The sequence below is a fragment of the Dermacentor albipictus genome, chromosome 7 (genome assembly GCF_038994185.2).
Source record: "Dermacentor albipictus isolate Rhodes 1998 colony chromosome 7, USDA_Dalb.pri_finalv2, whole genome shotgun sequence".
In the NCBI taxonomy this organism is placed as follows: Eukaryota; Metazoa; Arthropoda; class Arachnida; order Ixodida; family Ixodidae; genus Dermacentor; species Dermacentor albipictus.
Window position 1 is genome coordinate 14,313,720 of NC_091827.1, and position 21,248 is coordinate 14,334,967.

Below are 21,248 nucleotides of genomic sequence, written 5' to 3' on the forward strand. Positions count from 1 at the left end.
TAAAAACAGCTCTGCCTATACTTTTTGTTAAGAAAGCATCCTGAGCGAAGCAGTGACAAGCATCAATAAAATTAAGCAATATGTTTTCAATATGTAGTTGTTTCTAATAACTAGTTTCAGGTTTGCGTGGACTACAGTATTTTGTTTGAATTACTCGAAGTCACCTAAAGCAAAACAAAACATAACCCAAGAAACAACTATGAAGCATGAGTTGAGTGCACATGCAATGCACATTCTCATGCCTTTCTCTTTCCTTTTTAAGCGGCAAGACTTGTCCTAGATGAAAAAAACATTTAAAAATTATCAATAATCAATTTATGGGGCTGAGGAACTTGCAGATATACAAAAAATTTAATTAAATGGATGTGCTAATATTGAATATGAGGACATACTTTTGTTTATCTCACCTGGTTTGAATTTTAGGCAAGCTTCCTTTACTTTTTTTTCCGGAGAAGTTTGTGAAAAATCAGTTCTTCAGATTTTGCAAAACGGATAGCAATGGCTGCTGCATGATTCAAGGAATCCAATAAGACCAGCCTTACTGCTGAAACTTTATGCAGGAAGAAAACTTCCAGAAAAACATTCTTTTGAATGTCAACTTTGAAGTCACGCAACTCTTGTTAACACAAGAGCTTACTGAACTCCTCTTCCCAGCAAAAGCAAAAGTGCAAGAAGGAAAAAAAAAAAAAAACCTGAGAGACGCTCAATTTCAATTAAGTAGGTTTAAAACACGGAGAAAACATGACAGGCTCACTGAAATCTCTTTAAATTAAATGGGCGTGTGGCTTCTTAGAGTTTGAAATGTTGTGAAATCAGTGAAAATTAAGCTTACCCTTATTGACAAAAGGAGGACTCCGATGGCTTCCCGAGCTTTGGGATGGCCCGTTTGGTGGGCAAGTTCCTCGTAGGCAAAGATCCCCAGGGCACATAAAGCTGTGCACCTGGGATTCAACCACCAGAGGCAAAAACACATCACTCATGCAGACACAAAACATGTACAATTTAAAGGGAAGAAACGGCTCAGGGCTAATTAAAGTTTTCCTCTTCAAATGTGCAAAACGCAAAAACGCTTTTATCAGACAACTGGCAAACTCATTTGAATAAAATTTGCTGCATTTAAGAGAGAAAGCTAAATTTTACTAATTGTAGGAAGCGACATCTTGAGTTAGGGTCTGAAACTTCTACAAAAATTGACGAACATCAACAAATAAACAAAGGAAATTGAAGGACAAGTTTACAAGTTCATGAGCTATGCACTAGAAACTGGGAGTATCACAATTCTATTGACTGTATCTGCTACTAGTACATTGCCTACAGTCAGTGGCATAGCCAGGAGCTGGCTCATCTTTTGCTTACCTTGCCACTCCGTCTGGGTCTGTCTTTCCTGCTTTCAGCAGCAAGTCTACAATGACTTCCTGAAAATACAAAAACATGTCACATAAGTAGGCGCCAAAATGTTTTGGCAATTGCAAATAATATGATGTCCAGGAAGATGATGTTTTTCAACACGATTCAGATGGAAACAAAAGGATACAGGCCCATGGTTTCATCAAAGGAACAATCTATGTAAATTTTAAGAGCAGAATGCTGTATGAGCTTTTTCCTTCAGACAAGAAAGGATACTGCAAACAATCTGGACCTAATTTTCACAGCTCTCTCAAATGGCTAGCATTTTAAGAAAATTTGTCTTGCATGCAATATGCGCTTGCATCACAATACTAGCACTTAGTGGCATTTAGTACACCTCAATTATTGATAATACATATTAAGATGTGGGCAAAACAACAAATATTGAACACATGAATAAGAATTACTTTACTGTAATTGCTTCATGTACATGCTTCGTGTGCACCAGATAACCATTCCTCACCTGTTCAAATGCACGTCTGTTCTAATACCAATAATCATCATTTCATGCACTTTCTTTGCTGATGACTATGTGCTAGCTTTACTGACAGAAATGCAGCTTGCCCTGTGTGTTATTTAATGAAGTGCATTCAAAACGATCATGATTATTATTGGGTCACAAAAACGTTACCCTCCTGTGCACTGCATATATGACCTACATGTCTTTTTTGCGTCATGTTTCATATTTTTCATTACAGTACAACCTCGTTTGTATGTTCTTTAACCGCGGGGAAAGAGTGCATGATCTGGGAAAATGTAACATGGGAACAGTTGCTGCAGCACCACAGATGAGGCAAGAAGCTATTTTCACATAAAACTTTATTTGAAGTTGAAGAGAAAGGCAACAGACTTTGAAAACCCACTAAACAGAAACTATTGAAACAAACCATTGAAAAAACATAAAGTGAACATTTTCAGCGACAACATGTGGTGGTGCTGCCAACGGACGATGTCGCTCTGAGGGTGAGCCATTGCTGTTTTTGGAAATAACCACAAAGCCAAACGTAACAAATGGGAAGGTAATACTTACAGCCCTATGAGAACTAAACGTTAGTAGACTTTCATAATGTAAGAGTCAGCAACACTTAATAAGCAGGAATGTATCAACGAGGTCTACAATGAACGAACTACCTCAAAAAGGTGTTGATGTTCATCCTGAGTAATTTTACTTCATCTGTTTGTCATCTTCACTTTTCATACGTAAACAAATGAAACTATTGTCACCTTTATGCTTGCAGCTGCTGCCTGCTGTGGAGGCTCCGATGGCGTACACTGCAGCGCTTGCAGCTCGGTGTAGACGTTCGGGAAGCACACCAGGCTGCCCAATAGCGTCACTGCTTCAACATGTGGCATCTTCGAGGAAAAAGAGAGAAAAACAAAATTCAGAGTGCATACATGCTCCTTTTGCAAACTGAGAACATTCACTTGAGGAACAGGCTTCTGTAAGCTATCGTCACTGAATCAAATAAATTCTCTCAGTGCCTAACACACACAGCCTTTGTCAAAGGTTTTGAAAGCAACTGAATGGCATATCGGCTAACGTATGACACAGAATAAATACACATGCGCACAGCAAAACAAGTACTACAAGTGGACTTTTGAGCAGCTGAACAAAGACAACATATTAGGAAACGGTGACCTCTCAGCCAAATAGAGCAACATGGAAGGCAGGCCTAGATTTCACACCTTGAGCAAGCAAGACATTGTTCCTGTGACTTTTTTTACTTTTTTAACTGCCTGTTGTTCTTTCAGTACAACACCCTGTAGATCCTCTATTTTTTTCAATATCTACTTTCATGTCATTGTCTTGTTCTTGTAGGTGGACAGATTCCCATGTTTTTCTAGTAAAATTTTAGTACTATGAGTGTAGCAAGTGCTGTGTGTATCTTGCACTTTCCCAATGCCACTGTGCTGTTTATTAGCATGGGCAGGGCAGTGAGAGAAAGAGAATACAGGACAGGAAAAACATTAAGGCTAGCTAAAGCAGACGTTCAGTTGGCTATATTCTACATGGTAGAGGGCAGGAAATATAAGGAGAAAATAAAATTAAGATACGAAAGACAAAACTGCCAATGCCTGCAAGGTGAGACATATTCACAGTACTTACAGTACTCATGCTGCCCCAAAATTTTCAAAACACACAGCACTGTCTTTAAGACGGGATGCAGGGCTAAAATGACTATTTTAGACAGAAATTCACAACTTCTAATTTTGTGTGTTTTGGATTTCTAAGCACATAAAGAAGCTCCTCGCCAGGTTTGGTTATTATCTATGCTGTAGAAGAGAAGAAAATTAAGTTTTTTCGCTCAGTAGTTGCATGCTATGAGACCTTTGAGTCGATTTTTTTCAGTTCACACTTCTTGGCCAATTCGTACTTTAAAGAAAACTATTCTTTTGAAACTGCAGAGGTGAAAACTGTAAGATTGTTTCTAGGCTGAAAATTTGTGAGGAACAAGACCATGGATATCTTGAATGTTTAAGTTGCCTATATTAAAAAAAGTATGCATTTCTGGATCACTGTAACAAAAAAACAAAAAAAAACAAATGAAAACTTAGTTTTAAAGTGACGCAGTTTCTACAGAAGAAAGCATAAAAGATCAATGCTATTTGCGTACCACTTGGAACAACTTGACCATCTGACTTCCTACCATTAGAACCAGTGAAAAGTTTGCACTTGTGTCTGTTGTCCACCGGTCCTCATTCGAAGTGGCGTGCAAATAACATTAATCATGAATTGTAACTAGCCTAAACCAGTGCCATTCTAAGGCATAAAAGTGCAAGCAGCTATTTCTATTCTCTAATATAGGGCATCTAGAAGGTATTTCTTAAAAAATGTTTATTTAACATTATAATTTTTAAAATGATAATTTTCCTAAGGTTACAAACTCATTTTCTCAATGAGACATGCATATCTTTCTTGGTAGTAGTTGTTCTACGGTAATCAAACTTACCACATGTTCTAACGACAAGAAGACAAAGCCTCATGCCGAATTTCGTTGAAGTTGGCATGTCGGTTCGAAAGTTGACCTTTCAGCCTTGAATTTCCAGTTCAGCAACTTGCACTAATATCAGCTTTAAGCAGTGCCTGTGAATGCTACATTGAAATGCTTGTCCAACAAACTGTCACACAGAAGCTGCGTGATTGTCTCTAAACGTTCACAGACGCCATGTTTGGGGCTATCAGCTACTGCAGTAAAAAAGCAACTTGGGTGTCCGGGTGCCACTGCAAGCTATAAGTGACACAAGTGAGTGGAGTTAGAACCACACTAAACAGGAAAAAGAGAGAGAGAGAGAGGATGCAGTGTTGCAGCTGAGCTACTATCAGCCGCTGCCCAGGGCATGCTAGATGATGAAGAGGAAGCTGCTTTGGTGTGTCTAATAAATAATAAATGTGCCCGCAGTCGCTAGGAATGGCGACCTTCACAAGGTTAACAAAGCGAAGCTGGCAGCTGAAGGAAGGGACATGGGCAAGCTCACTCACCCCTTTGATAGCACTGGAATTGACGACGGTGCTGGCACCATGAATAAAGTTGAGCAGAAGCACAGTGTGACCAGGAAGCCTGCTTGCGAAAAACTTGGTCCCGCAGTACTTGACAATAGCGTTGATAACCTTCTGCAATAAGAACATAACATAGCATTGGGAACAAGCACCTGTGATGTCTCAATAGTGGCGACTTTGTAAGAGAAGCTCATTATTTGCATTTCATCATTGGCATAGCCACGCAAACGCCAAAGAAAAACCGAAAAAAATTAATACTACACTTGCTGATGTTCTTGTTTCGTGTGTCAATGTTTGGGAAACAAGCCTAAATTTACAGCCTGTCACATAATTTTTTTCCTCTTAATGGGTTTTAAGCAAGTTATGAGGCAGCCGATAATGGGTGGCAAAAAAATACTCGAGCTACCCTTTTAAGCAGCCTTGGTTTCAATTTGTCTCAGGACGTATTTGTCAATGTGCCCTATAAATACAATGCATCGAAATGGGGACAAACACTGAAGACTTCAGATATGCAAGGAAAGTGGTACGAGTGAGTGGCAAAACTCGAGATTTGGACAAATCACTCATTTTATTCACAAATGTTGCCTGTCCCTTGCTCCTAAGAACTCACAAGCTTGGGAGCAATTATCATTACTGAAAGAACCAAAGAAATATTATCTCATGTGCCAGGAAGATTGCTGTGCACCTTCCTGGCACAAAGGCTACACATAGTATCACATTAGGCCCTAGCCTTTGAACAAAGCCTTTGATTTATACGGTCATTGTAAGCCAGCACATGACTACGGCATGATGCTCAGGATTGTTAACATCCACCTTTGCCACCTGTCCAGGAGTACTATTGCAATCCAAGTCAAAGTGGCCACTTGCCTGGTCTTCTCCCAGCAATCCTGCGTGGAGCACCCGGTAGAAGCGAGCGAGGTAGTCGAAGGAGAGGGGAATGTCGTGGCGCCTCACTGTCAGCCAACACAGAAGCCGCAACGCCAGCAGCTTTCCCTTCTCAAAGCCCTCGGGAAGACCCGTCGCCTGAAATGCACACAGATCACACAGCGACGTTTGGTAAGTACGAGTGACTATGCAATGGCATAGTAGGTGAAAGCAATGGCCGAAATCTGATGGAGCACAAGACGCTACATTGCCGCAGCCTTCATTATCTACAGCACAAAAAACACAGAGGCAATGAAACGAAGGGACAGTATGAGCACAGTCTTTCAACTAAAGGTTCATTCAAAACATGACAATTCAATATTCATGATTTAAAAAAAAAAGAAAAAAAGAAGAAGAAAGAAAGAAAGGAAAAAAAGACAATAAAGACGGAAGACAAGTTGAAACTGTGAGGGAAGACCAGGATCAAAAACAAGGAGAAAAGATTGTGAATGACCTCTGTGCGCTAAGACACAGTCTAGTTATGCCAAGGTCTGTGTACAACAGTACTGCAAAATCATTTACAGCCACTGTGCCACTATCGGGTTCATTCAACAGGTGTGTTGCTATACTGGGGACACAAAACAGAGGTAAAAAAATACGAAAAAGAAAAAAAAAAGTGCAGCTTGTGCAAAATGAGATTGCGTAGCGTCCAAGAAGAGCTCAAGCTATCAGCCGGGTAGACTTAGGTACTATATTGGATGTTGTTGTCATACCTGAACAATGGTTTCAAAAGTTCACCCTTATTTTTCTCAAAGCTGCATCTTATACATTCTCTTATTATGTAAGCGCTATTCTGATTAAGATTTCTGTATACTGTTTCTTGTTGTGCTGTGTACTGCTTCTTGATACACAAACCTGTGCATTGAGCCAGAACGGTTTAACACGTGTGGTAAAGCTTGATAATATGGTTTGCAGTAAATGTTTGATCTTAAATTTTGTTTTAGTTTTTTTTTTGAAGAGAACATGCCTCAACCTAGGGTAGTCGCGCGTGTGTGCGTGCATGCATGTGCGTGCATGCGTGTTTGTGTGTGTACGTGCATGTGCAATCTAGATAACCACGATATAATTTGCAGCCATGGTGTTACTATTGGGTTCACTCCATAACATTAATTCGTAATGCTGAGGAATGATCTTTTCTGTCATTTTACTGGGCCGATGCGGAAATTTCCACTATGAGAAAGCCCTGGTGACTAGTTTCGAAAACATCCTCACCTCAAAGAGCCATGGTGCAATCAGCAGAAGCGGAGGAATGAGCGTTGGAGGAGGAGGAGTGGTCATGTTGTCTTCCGTGATGCCAAGATTGTCACGCATCTGACGGAAGGATGAAACAAGAACCATGCGAAGCAATAATGAAAACAAGCGAAGACATTGACAGTACCAAGAACACACAGTTCACTCTCCAAATTAGCAAACTATGACTGTCACGCAGAAAAAAGAGGCAAATAAGCAGTGAAAGAGCAGTGTGTGGTCTTAATGTCATTATAACAGCTATATTTACACCAATGTCATTACATTAGAAACATCAGTCATGTTATTGCAAGCATAATTTATTGCTTTAAGTGCTGGCAGAAAATCAGAAAAGGTGTTCAGAAAATGACTTTCTTAAATTGCTCATCTGGATAGAATATTTTTTGCAGATTTGAAATTTATGTAATCTGGGGGTAATCAACTCGCAACTTGTGTCTGGAAATGCAAAATAACAAGAACCATGTTTGTTAATTGACTAGAAATGTCATAGTTGATTTCAGTTCCGTCACAACAGCTTGACGCTACAGGTACATTTTGGAGCAAGCATTCGGTGAGAAACGCTTGCAAATGTGAAAAGTCAAATTTCTGGAAGAGTGGTTGCAGAGGATTAGAATGTTGCTTTCGTATGACATATCTGAAAACACGATAGGAGGCAAAGTGCCACACCCCACACCTCACACACAGAAGCATGTCACTTCGCAGACTTCATTGCCACTGTAGCTTCTACCTTTGCAACAGACAATGCATTGCCTTGTAGGACATTCTTTTGCCTGTTGGATGGGATGAAGTCCACAATTTCAAAGTGCCGTGCTGCCAGATGTGTAAGGCCTTCTTCCAAAGAATGTGCATGTCCGAGGGGGCAGCAACATGCTACTGGCAGCTGCCATTTTCAAAACCTCTACTGGGCGAACGGAGTCCATACGCACTTTAGCAGCCAAAGAGGGAACTCACCAGAACATCAAAATGGATTGTATGAACCCAGCCCAGTTACCGGCACTTAGAAAGAGTGCCCAAACATGTGCATGAGAGACACTCGTCCTTGGCACTTTTTGCAAAAAAACATTGCAGCCGAGTAAGGCTCGTTAGTGGAACTTTAATGATTAATAAGCATCTTCCATTATTACATAGTTTGACAAACACAGGCTACAAATCTCTCCAAGCCTTGTCAATCAAAAAGGCCTAGTGAATCCAGAAGCAGCCACACCACCAAATCCCCCTCTTTTGTAAAAGCAGCAGTATAATTTCTATTTTGATGGCAAAGGTGCATAAATTTTTTATTACAGTACCCTGAGTGTGCCACGAGGGAGGAACAGGGTGGGGGAGCACGCTTCAAAGTTCTTTGTGTGCTAACATCTTAGACTCTCGAAATGTTTCTGGCATTGTGCAATTGTTGATAATTTATCTGTCATTACTGTTAAAATATCATATAGCGTGATCTTGCAGGATGATGACCATTTGCTCAGACATTCCTCCTTAAACACTACAAGAACTTTTCTCGGTATTGACCCGGCCGCTTCACTTTGTTCATCTTTGGTTTGTGTAAAATGGACTAAATGTTGCTTTTGCAATGTACATTTATTATGAATAATATATATGTAAGACGTTCAATATCTTTTGTGTGTATGTGTGTGAACATATGCCAGCATATCGTAGCTGCAAATCCTTTGTATCTTCTGTGAATGACCCCTCCCTCCCTCTCTCCTCCCATATTATCTATGGGAGGTATCGGTAATGAATGAATGAAGGAATATCCCAATGTTGCATGAAACCTCACAGGATGGCTGCAAAGCATAGAGTTCGTTCGACATGCTCAGTACACTAGCTGCCTGACTGACCTTAATGAGCGTTTCTGAGAGGTCGATGAGGTGCTCCATGACCTGGGCGTGGATGACCGGGTCGCGAATCGCGTTCACATTTCCCAAGGCTCCCAGCATCCGCCGCCACAAGACAACAGCCACCTCAGGTAACCAGCCCTTCACACTGCCGCCGGCCAGAACACTGCGTCGGTCTGTGCCCGGACCTACATCTGATGGCCACCAAGCAGTTTCTGACAGTTAGCAGACATTCACTATAGCAAACTCTACTCATATCGGTCCTCCCGCAAAATGGTGCAAAGTAAACCTACAAACTTTATTACTTCTCCCAAACAATAAATGACATTATATGGCAAACAGTACACTAAACGGGGCTAAGACTAGAGAAACAGACAACGTGGGCCCTGGCTTTCAACTAAAGTTTATTAACAAGGGTGAAAGATAAATTTTAGTTCAAAGTCGATGCCTTTGTTGTTCATTTCCTTAGTCTCACCCTCAAAATCAGAAATGCATCTTAACCTGAAGCTCATGCTTGACTTGATCTAAATCATGCCACGTGTGAACGTGCCCAAAATGCTCACAGCATTTTCCTCAGCGTGTTCACAACAGGCATCATTCAGATCAAGTCAAGCATGGGCTTCACAAGTTAAGATGCATTTCTGAATGCAGGAGTTAGACCCATTTTATTATGCTGTTTGCTGTAGTACATTGTCACACCAAAAACTCAGCTGTTTTGCATATATATGAGTAGTCATGCATCCACAAAAACAACTTCTTTCCCCTTTTGTGTGACTTGAGGCTCAATCAACTCTTCTTGACACATCTTGTGTGGTGTACAATCATCCATCTATGCCAGAAATTTGCTACCCGATAGATTTCTTGCCCTAACAACACCAATTGAATGGAAACACATTCACCATAAATAATGCAAGTCATTTACTCTGCCCCAACTATTTATATACAGTTTGTTTCTTCTAGGCTAATCTACAGCACAATTGTTAACATAATTTCCTTGCATTATGTATATGTTTCATGTCTTCATGACACTTGTACTATTGCCATACTGTGTTTTGTGACACACTATGTGAGTGAGGGTAAAATGAATGAGAAACAAGAAACATGGCTGCATAATGGACACCTAAACAAGGCATTAGTGAAAAATGCACAAGTACAAAAGATGCCACATGAGCGCATGGATAAATGGAATGCCTTGTGATAGAAGAGCTTACACACAGCATAACATGCTAAGCATATAAAAAAGAAGGAGTACAAAAGAAGTTGGCTGCAGATTTGTTGACAAGGCAGACTTAAGTCATTTAGCTCTTTTTTTTTTTACTGTAAATTTGTGACCTAAATTTGGCCAGTCTACTGAAGGGCTGGCTAAGAAGGTGCATGAATAAAAATATTTATACAGCAGTTGACTAGACAAGAAGGTGCCGTTGATATACAGCTATTGTTAAACTACATATTTCAACCACAGTCTTAGGTATACGATCATGCTTTGCGGGGGAAAGTCATATGTCTCAAGTTTGTCTTCCTGGCACAACTCTCGCGTCTACTGATATTCGGCTTTCGTGCATGACCGTAGCAGCTACGTAGCTATAACAGATGGCACAAACGCTCCATAGCTGGTGCCACCTAATGGCTTGAGTAACTCGAGCAATAAGGAAGTTGCTGCATTCTCATTGGCTTGGAGACAGCCCGCTCATGCCATGCCCTTCATGGGACTATGTCAAGAAAAGCTTTCAATTCAGATTCGGAGTGCGGCACCAGCATGAGAGAATACGATTACTCATATGCACTTCTTTTAGTGGTATTATAGCTGTAAATAAGATAGGCCTCAGGGTCTGGCATCGCCAAACATTCACTCAGTATCCATACATGGCGAGCCAAATTTCCTTGATTCATAGGTGCAGTCTCATTCGAAAACTATCCCTCGTATCTTGGCTAGCTAGCATTACAGTATACGAAGATAAATGCCCTTTTGCATTGCCATTTACTGATTACCGGAACACTTGATGGCAGCACAAGCAGCGCTGGTAGCAATGCCTTGTGGGGTTCTGCTGAACCATGTGTTAAAGAAAGCTTTTGTGTTGCCTGACTGTTCTCTCTGAAGAAAACAGTAACTATACATCAACTTTAATGCTGTTTCCAAAGCTTTATACCAGTGCCATGTTGCGTCCATCATAGCAATAACATTTTTGTGCAGCCTGTACTGCCATGGCCACAAGTGGTGTTGGTATAACACTCCCACAGCTAGATCTAGTAAACATACACAAGTTACCCAAGAAAGTGGATGGGAGGAAAGCCGTCACAGTAGCTCAATTGGTAGAGCATCATGAGAGTAATGCAGAGGTTAGGGCTCCGGCTCCCACCAACGGCAAGTTGTCTTTTCATCCATTTTCATTTCCGTTTTCCATATTATTTCTGCATTTCCATTAAAGCCACAGTTAATTTTCTCTACGCTTTCCCTGGCTTCATTGTTCATTGGCTTCATATGGCTGTGATGAACAAAATTCTGTCCCTCAGCTCGTTTTTTTCTTGTTGAAGTCAGCATCATGAGATAATATCACCAGCATTTCTGCTTATGTCTACGCCTACAGTATTCAAATACTCCTTAAATTGTGACCCGTATAGAGACAAGCTATAAAACTCTCTAATATGTTTAAGCAGAAAAAGAAACAAATTATTGTGCAGGACACAACTCACCTTTCCTTTTCCTTTCTGACAGACCTGCTAAGCAACAAGAACGAATTTCCAACTCAACCCATGAAGCACGAATTTTTAACTAGTGAGGAAACCAGAAGACATAGTTGGAGAAGTACAGGCTTTGGCACACACCAGCTGAGTTGCAGGTGTTCTCGCTGCTAGTGACGATGACCTCAATCTGGATGGGCGAGTCCTTGATGCTAGTGCTCTCCAAGCCACTAGATGGCGTGGGCGATGGTGAACGACTTCGGTACTCTGACGTATGGGACATGCACGGTGATTCAACTGCACAGAAATGGCATTGGCATCGAAACACTCCCAGTAAAGCCCAACTGGCTGCACTCAACAAAAAATGAACTGCTAAGCATTCTGATTGTAAGCTAATGCACTGACTGTCTCAGTAAATTGCAGAGACAGGTATCAGATATGAAAATATGAAGATATGAAGGTATCAGATATGAAAATTAACGTACAATACATAGTATATCATAAGGCACACAACATTCGTATGCCAAATGTAGTCAACATTAAGGAATGATACTGAATCACACAGGTAGCTTCTGCTCTTGTGCATGGAGTGCACATTACAGAGGGACCAACAATTAAGTTTAGTACATGCCACAGAGAAGGCGAAAGAGGTACATGACTTCCACTCTCATGCGGTTTGCGATTCCTGAGGGTTAGTAATAATCATTAGTACATTTAATGCAATTAGTACACAATGTAGACAATTAGAACACCAAAATTCCTGTCATATGCTTAAACAGAGCAATAAGCATGAACAGAAAAAAACAAACAGTAAAGTTAGATTTTGTTAAGTTCCACGTTTAAAATTCCAGACAGTGGTAGGAAGAGATTTGAATTCCAAAGGAGACTTAAATAATGTGGGCTTCACACCAGCCACTAATCTAAAAGTTAAGTTCAACATAAGCTGCTAAATTGAAATCGAAGGTTGACATTTCAGTTTGCATTGACGATAGAACGACGAACATGCAATCTCTACAACAATGACCATGACTGTGTGGCAAAGCATAAATGTGTGATTAGTCAAGCGTGCACCACAAGGACAATCGGACAAAGGTGCGAGATTAGAAAAAGTGAAGCAAAAGAAATAAACTGTTTGAGAATCTGTTAAATAGCCATGCTGGTTAAGCAATATATATATTTGGGTTCAGCAAAAGTGCAGACACTATGAACACAATGAAAGGGAAGCAAATGATAGTTAACCATATTCTAAAAAAAAGGGGGGGGGGTGGTGGTATCAGAAGGGACACTAAATAGAAACACTAAATCACGTTTGACTCGTAAGCAGTTCTTTCATAAGCTTGTTTCTACTTCTTTGGGCCAAACAATGTCGATAATGTAGTCGCATGTCACAAAGGGTTGACAAAAGTGACGAGTTTGAGTGCTTGCATATATGTAATTCTCCGTCTAGAATAACTTGACAAGCACTTTACTGACATCAAGCAAATGTAGTCCAAGTCAGTATCTCATGATTTCAATCATGAATCACCTTGGAATCTCAAAGTGACTTCAAGCACCTGTCTTTTGCTTGTGTGTTTCTTCTAGCTTACTGGGCCTCTGCTCACAGTTTCTCTTACTTATGTAGTTTCACTTACTTGGGGTTTCAAAAGCTTAACCTACCTATCTGTCTTAAGCTGATGATATTTCTCTTTAGTGCCCCTCTATATTGGAAGCAAAGTATCATTTCTGTTTGCACATCACACAGGAAAACTACATAGGTCAAGAAAAAGCGGGGATCTCTACGACTTGGGAAACACTACAGCGTTCCCAGCCATTGCTTAGTGTGTCAGCCATGGCCCACTTTCCAATTACGTGCAGGCGAAAAAGTGAGATGAACTATACTTTTAAACTGCACTAACGCTATGCTGTGAATGCACCAACCAGACCTGCCCTATACTTCTTGCTGTTAATCTCAACTACCCGAATTCGATCTTCTATCCACAGTGCCATCTTGCCACCTCTTAAGGCTATGCCTATTGTTTTCCATTTCATTGCTCATTGCACATACTTTAGCTGCTAAATACAAGTTGCTCAAATATTCCCCCATTAAGTGTTACCTTGAAACACTCCCCACCATAAAGCTCTATGCATAGCAGATGGATTTTATTCAACCCAACATTGTCTGAGAAAGCACACAAATGTACGCACCCCAAGATTCAGTGAACAGTAAACTACGCATCACTGTTACTCTAGCCATGCTGGTTTTTCATTCTCAACTTTAGTTCCAAACTCAGCCTTTGCTACTTTGTTCAACATCACAATTTAAGTTTCATTGAACGCTCTATATAATGCTGTGAATGCACAAGTGCTGACTGTTCACACAGTCAGAAAAAATAGTTTACGGGACATGGCAGCCATGAAAGAACAGAACTTATTCGAAATCTGATACTGTAACGCACTTGAATCACGCCTTTCTGTTTCAAGGTTTGTGCCAAGGGTACCAAAGTAATTTTTGGTGACCCTCCACTCTCGTTATGCAAACTTCTGCAGTTGAGCAGGCATTGACAGTCTATTACGAACATGGCCTCTGGTGACACACTAGGCAATGTCGTGCTCGTTAAGACATCGACGATGTTGAACTTTTATCACCTCACCTCTTAGGGACAAGTAATCCACAGACTTGCTCCGGCCGAGTGGGCACAGCCGGCCATCCGACTGAATGTTTGTGTCGGAAGACACTAGTGGTCGGGGGAGAAAAAAAGAAAGAAAAAGAGCAGGGAGAGAGAGATAGAATAAAAGAAAAGAGAGAGCAAACAAAGAAGGACAGCTGTGAACAAAACACTAAAGAGCAAACTAAACAAACATGAAAAGAAAGGTACTGAAATGACATTGCGCCGAAGAACTCTTCAACACATCTGTTACACACAGATGACAACTCCTCAAGCAGAGACTGAGTGCAGAACGTTTGTGCCTAAATGACAAAACAGTGAGCAGAGCAGCCGCCAGTGCAATGCACAAAGCTATACTAGACTACGACAGATTATGATACGGTGCTATAACTACGTATGTTCAAGTCAAAATATGCAGCAACACATGTGGAAATGTGAAAATTAAACAGTCCCTACCTGATGTAATGTCAAACCTGTCCTGAGCAGGAGCAGCATGTGCTCTTCTCATGCGCCGCAGTCGTTCAACTGAAAGACAGTCAAGAAACAAAACATTATTACAAAGTGTGAATGTGAGATAGAGCACTGGTACATTGCCTACTTAGAGACGAGAACATTGACCAAATAGCTATTATGCTGCGCGCATCACATCACATTGCCAATCCTAACAGCATTCAACACATGGAATTGACTAACTGAATCAATTAGTTTTATGTCAGAAAATTTTCACGTGCAGTGATCTAGTGAGGGCCAATGAAAATGAATTTAACCATCATCATCATCATCATCATCCTGGTTACGCCCACTGCAGGGCAAAGGCCTCTCCCATACTTCTCCAACTACCCCAGTCATGTACTAATTGTGGCCATGTCATCCCTGCAAACTTCTTAACCTCATCCGCCCACGTAACTTTCTGCCGCTCCCTGCTACGCTTCCCTTCCCGGAATCCAGTCCATAACCCTTAATGACCATCGGTTATCCTGCCTCCACATTACATGTCCTGCCCATGCCCATTTCTTTTTCTTGATTTCAACTAAGATGTCATTACCTCGCGTTTTTTCCCTCACCTAATCTACTCTTTTCTTATCCCTGAACGTTACACCCATCATTCTTCTTTCCATACCTCGTTGTGTTGTCCTCAATTTAAGTAGAACCTTTTTCGTAAGCCTCCAGGTTTCTGCCCCGTAGGTGAGTACTGGTAAGACACAGCTATTATACATTTTTCTCTTGAGGGATAATGGCAACCTGCTGTTCATGATCTGAGAATGTCTGCCAAACACACCCCAGCCCATTCTTATTCTTTAACCAAAGCCCAGAGAATTTTATCAGGACAATTTACTGGCTATGGATGTCACTAAAAGAGTCACTAAAGTGCCAAAAGAAAGAAAAGCTGTCATTAGGGCAACTAAAAACTTGCAAAGCTTAGTGACATTCTTGTTCAGTTACCGACATTGAGGAGAACCAATTGAAACAGAGCAGAGACTGACCTTTGTGCACAAGAAGGTGGCCATCAGAGTAACACCGTACAACAGGTGGTGGCTTCTCTGAAGCCCTGTCACCATGGTGGCTTGGTAAGGAACTATCACCGCTGTTGTATCGAGCTCGGTCAGAATTCCTGTCATCATCTACAAATACCAGGATAGCACGCACACGCTCATTACACAAGCAGTAAGCCAGAGAGACAGCTGTGAATCTACATGTTACAAAGAGCAATCCTCAAATTCTCTGTAAACTTATGCATTTTTACAAGGGTACTGCATGGTTTCGTCACTGAAAAATAAGGATGCAATGGTCTCTGGAGAAAATATTCAACAAGAGAGATAACAAAGTAAAACCGTTTTCTTGAACAAAATAATATATACCATGCAGTTTACTTTCAAATAATTTTTTCTTAAATTGCATTGAGCACATTTTATTGAGCATTGAGCTTTTGCCTTGCACAGGTGAATTGCCTTAAGAGGCAGTGTTACTTGTGTGAGAATTTGTGAAGTTACTTGCATGTCCAGGTGAACAATTAAAAAGATCCACTAAAATAACTGTTTACTTATTCACTTTAGAGCACATGTTCTAATCACAAAATTGGAGCAGAGCAGTATAGTGAATTTATGTCTTAGCAGATATCCTAAGACTACACTTTCAGGACATCCATCTCCAAAATCTGCTAACAAATGCACTTGCATTACAATTAGGATCACCCCACCTGCTTGTTAAAGATGCACGCTCTTGGTAAACTTGACTAATACACCCAGTGGCATAGCAACGAGGGGGGGGGGAGGGGGCGTGGGCCCTGGGTGCGAGGGGCCAGTGGGGGGTGTCATATATGTCTGAAGACACCGGGAACTTGTCGATATCTTCGCCTTTCTCGACTACACCAAAGGGGGGGGGGGAGGGGGGGGAGGATGACAGAAGACCTATGGGCCCCGGGTACCAGACGACCTAGCTACGCCACTGACGCCAATGTATTTTGCAGTTTACTTTGAGGCTGGATATGTCAAAAGGGGTGCCAATCCAGTACTCTTACAGTTGATACTAAGAAACACAACTTCACTACTGCTTGCCCTAGATTTCTCACTTGTGGCATGCGCTATAAAGTGAGTACCGTACTTTCTAGTCTATAAGTCGCGCCTTTGTATAAGTCGCAGGCCCCTCAAAATGGCAGTCTTCCGGCGGGGAAAAAAACGTATTTAAGTTGCACCGGTGTATAAGGCGTGCCCGTTCATTCGGTAAGCAAATTAAGAACTTGTTGAGGATCAGGTCGTGAAAAAGTGTCACAAAAATACCTGCTTGCAGCGACTGCCGCCTTTGCACGAATCCCACGGTAGGACATTCGTGCAAGCGCCTTCAACGTCTAGACGATACTTTTCAGAAGTATATTATTCCGATAGCATGAACAATGCTATTGACAGCTTGCATGACAGCGTTCAGTCAAAGCCATCAAAGTCGTCCTCCCCCGAGTCCCTTACAAACAGTGCAGCTACTTCAGGTTGGCGTTCTGCTGGCACATGGTTAGCGGCGTCATGGTTAGCGAGGCTGCGTTGACACACGCAAAGTGTGCAGCAACAACGGCAACGAGTTCAGTGAAGTGTAGTCATTGTGCATGGCTGAAGATGACACGCATCATTTGATGCCCACTCGTTACAAAGGGTGTGGCCATAGCATCCAACCTGATTTTGACTGTATATAAGTCGCACCGTTCTACAAGATGCACCGACGAAAAATTCAGAAAAACAAAAATCGCGACTTATACACTGAAAAATATGGTAATTAAAAAGTTAATCAGTGAATATGCTTAAGTCACCATCCGGACAAGATGATTTATCACATAAGTAAGTTCTACCTCTTCCTGTAATCCACCTGAACAGACAATTGCACTATCTGTTACAGGTTATTATTTTTTTATTTGTTAAAAAAACAATATATATATATATATCCAGGTGGTATAGCTATGCCTTACACAGCCTTGAAACCAGGACGGACAGAATGGTAACACTGGGTACCGTGAAGCAAAATCAGAGACAGAACAAGTCAAGATCAGCACAATCAAGACAAACAACTTGGTCATGACATCAAGTTCAAAAGCTTCTGCAATAAAAACAGTGCAGGGATTGTCACCGATTAAAATATTATTTCACTATACGAAAGTTCCGATATGAAAATTTATGCATGAGCACCGATTCGCCATAAAAAGCTCTCTGCAGAAACTACTCTGAAACAGTAAGTTGCACGAAAATTGCATGAATTATGTAAATTTTGAGTTGCATAGTTGCATAGTTAGGCAACAAGAATGGCCTGCCCAGAGACAATGCAAGTCATAATGCATTTCGTAAATTTGGTGCATGCTCAAGAGTTAGCCATTGCAGCCTAAGCATCAGATAAGGATCAAAGGCTTAGCTAGAACCCAACATAGTACAAGAACTGAAAGTTGTGAGCTCTCATGTAATTAGGAGCCTTCAGTTATAGAAACTGTCAAAGATTTCGTACTTACTTGTGAGCCATGTACTGAAACCTTTGTATCCTAAATGCCAAATGCCACCATTTTGTGGTATTTCAGAATTATTTGCTGCTATGTAACAAGGAATACTTGCTACCACACTGAAATCCGGTGCCCTACTCTTAGTAGTACTACTAGTACTGATAAATTGGTAAGCAAATAAACGAAGAAATAAGCTAGCACATCACTCTAAAATAAAGTTTATATTCATTGAGGCTTATCTTGTCCACAAACAACAATTGTCATCTCTCTTGCATGCCTTTCCTTCCTTCAAGGCTGCGTGCCTCGTACTTCCAGGACACGGACGGCATGCACATTATCTGCATAACATAGCATTTTCAACAGAAAAATAAGGAGCGCAAGGTTTCCAAGAAAGGAGAGCAAGCAAGACAGATGACTACTATTGTTTGGGGAAAAGATATGCCTCAAACGGTGTCACTTTATTTTTTCTTTACGGTAATGTAAGTCTCAACAACACCTTCTCACCTTCTATTCTGCTGATTTGTCTACCCATGCTTGCAGTGCGCAGTCGAGGTGACAGCGGCACGCCCGTTTCGCGGCCCCCATCCCGCGATTCTGCCAGGGTCGGTGAAGTGCGCAGCAACGGTATGGCCGTGCCTCCAGCTACAGAGCCATTTGCGCTGCTCATTGCCGACGTCGCTTCATTCGTGGTCCCACCGCCCATTGTCGCATCGTCCCCTTTGCCTACGTCATTTCTCGTCCTTGCAGTGGTGCCGCCTCCCTGCGCGTTGCCCGCATTGTGCTTGAGTCCTCGCCGCCTCTTGTTCTGCTGCTCCCTCTGCAGCGGCAGGTCCGAGAGGTTCAGCCGGTACACGTGCTGTGCCAGAATCCTGGTGAGCGTCTCCATCGTTTTCTGTTCCAGGAGGTGTCAGACAAGGGGGTGAGAAAAGAGCAGTGAAAACGAATTATGCTACATCTGCTAGCGCTTTTAATGATTCAAATGAACTCTTACTTCTCCATAAGAGGGCAGTACTGAGAAAAAAAATTTTCAATTGTTTATTTTGATAACCTTATAGCATTAAAACATCATGAAGCCCAATACCTGAAATTTTCTGAAGAAATGCAGTCAAATATCAGTATATAGCGAAGTCACACCTGGCAAAAAAATTAATTAGTTGTACACAATATTTGTTATGAGCATATATTCATTACACGCCGACACTCGAAAGAAATTTTAGATTTACATGCTGTATTTGGTTAGTTAACAGATCCATGTGCGATAGATTGAGTTTTGGCTGTATTACAGTTCAAGCCTATGCCTATTACACGTGCGTTGTCTAGACCAATAGTGGCTATGTCTTGCTAATAGGAAGCACTTTTACCACATCGCCTGAGACAATAACTTTTTTTGCTTTAAAGGGACACTAAAAAGAAAAATGATTTGTTCTGTATCAGTGAGATACCCTCTTACAATATCAAAAATGTCACTATTATCACGACAAGGCGCTTGGTAAGCCAGAAAAAGCGCAATAACAAAAGACGGGCGGCGACATCTCTTTGAAGTTCCCACCCAGCTTGCTGAGACGTCATGGATTTTGACAGCGTCTTCTAGGGCCTAGGTAATTCTTTAGCAATAAAGATGAATTTCATTGTGTTCTAAAGGAGCCAACAATCAAACATGGTGAGTTTCGGAAATGTTTGCTGAGCCAACACGGCCTAAATACGCAAAAATTCTTTGAAATTCATGACGCCTTCATTTTCTCTTCTAATAATCAACCTATTATATTTCGAAATTAATGACAAAACTTTTTCAAAAGAAAAAATCCGTCTTTATCCGTCTAAGCTGATTTAGTGTTCTGCTGTAGTGTCCTTTTAAGATCAAGACTTATTCGCTGCTAGGATTACAACTGCATATAGCAACAGCTACCATTTCCCACATAATGAGGTGAATAGTGCAAAACCTGGATGAAAGATTAAAGGAACAGACAACATGAGTACCTAAGCCATTTGTTTCCTTAATTTTTAGTCCTGTCTTTGCGCTATTTGCCACACAAATAAGCCCGGCTAACAACCATTTTGCTGCAAAAACCAGACCACAACATGAAGCGGTCATGTCCTGCTAGCATTCCTTTCAAGTCACTCTAGGGAAAGGGTTTGGTGTTGCACTCTATGACCAATTCACTGTATTACACATTTGCTTTTTGAAAGTCCCTAGAGGCATAAAAAGAGAATTAGCTAACTATCCAGTACTTCGGCATTTTACCTCTCCACGAAACATTTTAAAAAACTGTTTGTTGTCCCGCAACAGATAAGAAAAGAAAGAAAGAACGACTAACATCAATATGACATTACTGCTCTGGTATTATAGGCTATCTTCGCACCTCCCAAGTACAGTAGACTCCTGTTAATTCAACTCCATCAAATTACATTTTTTGCTTAATTCTATCCCAACCGAAGGCACCAGCCATTATCCAAGGATTTCTATGGGCCCAAACTCTCATTATTTTGGCCGTAAAATTGGCCTTCGCCAGATAATTTGATCATGGCCATTCAGCGTGAATGTTGCCCAACACCTATGGTGACCTAAATATAGCGACCACATTAGTGGCAGCAAGTGCCGGTGGAGCTTGTTACGGGACAGTGAATGCATTGACACACATCCTTTCCAGTTAAAGGCACCTATTTTAGGCTTGTCCGAGGAAGATTTTCAAGCAATAACAGTTCAAGCAATAATGCTAGCTCACAAGGTCTGATTGCAGTATTTGCCTGACATCCTAATGCACACTTTCTTTTTTTCCAAGAAAAATTGAGCTGGATATTTCTTGTGCAGTGCATTTGGATATAAAACTGAATGCACGTTTGCGATGTTTGTATGCTTTACTGCATAACAGAGCTGTATTGCGGCGAAGTCGATGTTAGGAAACTTGCTGCCATTGTGACACGCCATTGTGAAACCACTGCCCATTTTGCTCACTAAAGAAATGGGTGCCACAGGTGGGGAACGATCCCATGTCTTCGCATTACACGTGCAATGCTCTTACGCATGCGATGCATTATGTGTGAGA

General features: G+C 41.3%; 1 protein-coding gene across 3 annotated transcripts in view; it reads right to left on the reverse strand.

The window, feature by feature from the left end:
- Positions 1-21,248, reverse strand: part of LOC135914349 (ral GTPase-activating protein subunit alpha-2) — an 84,275-nt gene that overhangs the window by 36,807 nt on the left and 26,220 nt on the right. For 2 of the 3 annotated variants that reach the window (XM_065447151.2, XM_065447150.2), the window contains exons 16-27: positions 18,709-19,096; positions 15,719-15,856; positions 14,691-14,759; positions 14,220-14,303; positions 11,734-11,886; positions 8,914-9,104; positions 7,043-7,141; positions 5,774-5,929; positions 4,889-5,020; positions 2,632-2,760; positions 1,357-1,415; positions 833-941 (exon numbers count right to left, since the gene is read on the reverse strand). In XM_065447151.2, coding sequence (XP_065303223.2) covers positions 833-941; positions 1,357-1,415; positions 2,632-2,760; positions 4,889-5,020; positions 5,774-5,929; positions 7,043-7,141; positions 8,914-9,104; positions 11,734-11,886; positions 14,220-14,303; positions 14,691-14,759; positions 15,719-15,856; positions 18,709-19,096 — 1,707 coding nt within the window. The remainder of the gene's footprint in view (positions 1-832; positions 942-1,356; positions 1,416-2,631; positions 2,761-4,888; positions 5,021-5,773; positions 5,930-7,042; positions 7,142-8,913; positions 9,105-11,733; positions 11,887-14,219; positions 14,304-14,690; positions 14,760-15,718; positions 15,857-18,708; positions 19,097-21,248) is intronic. The other variant, XM_065447152.2, reaches the window with a different exon arrangement.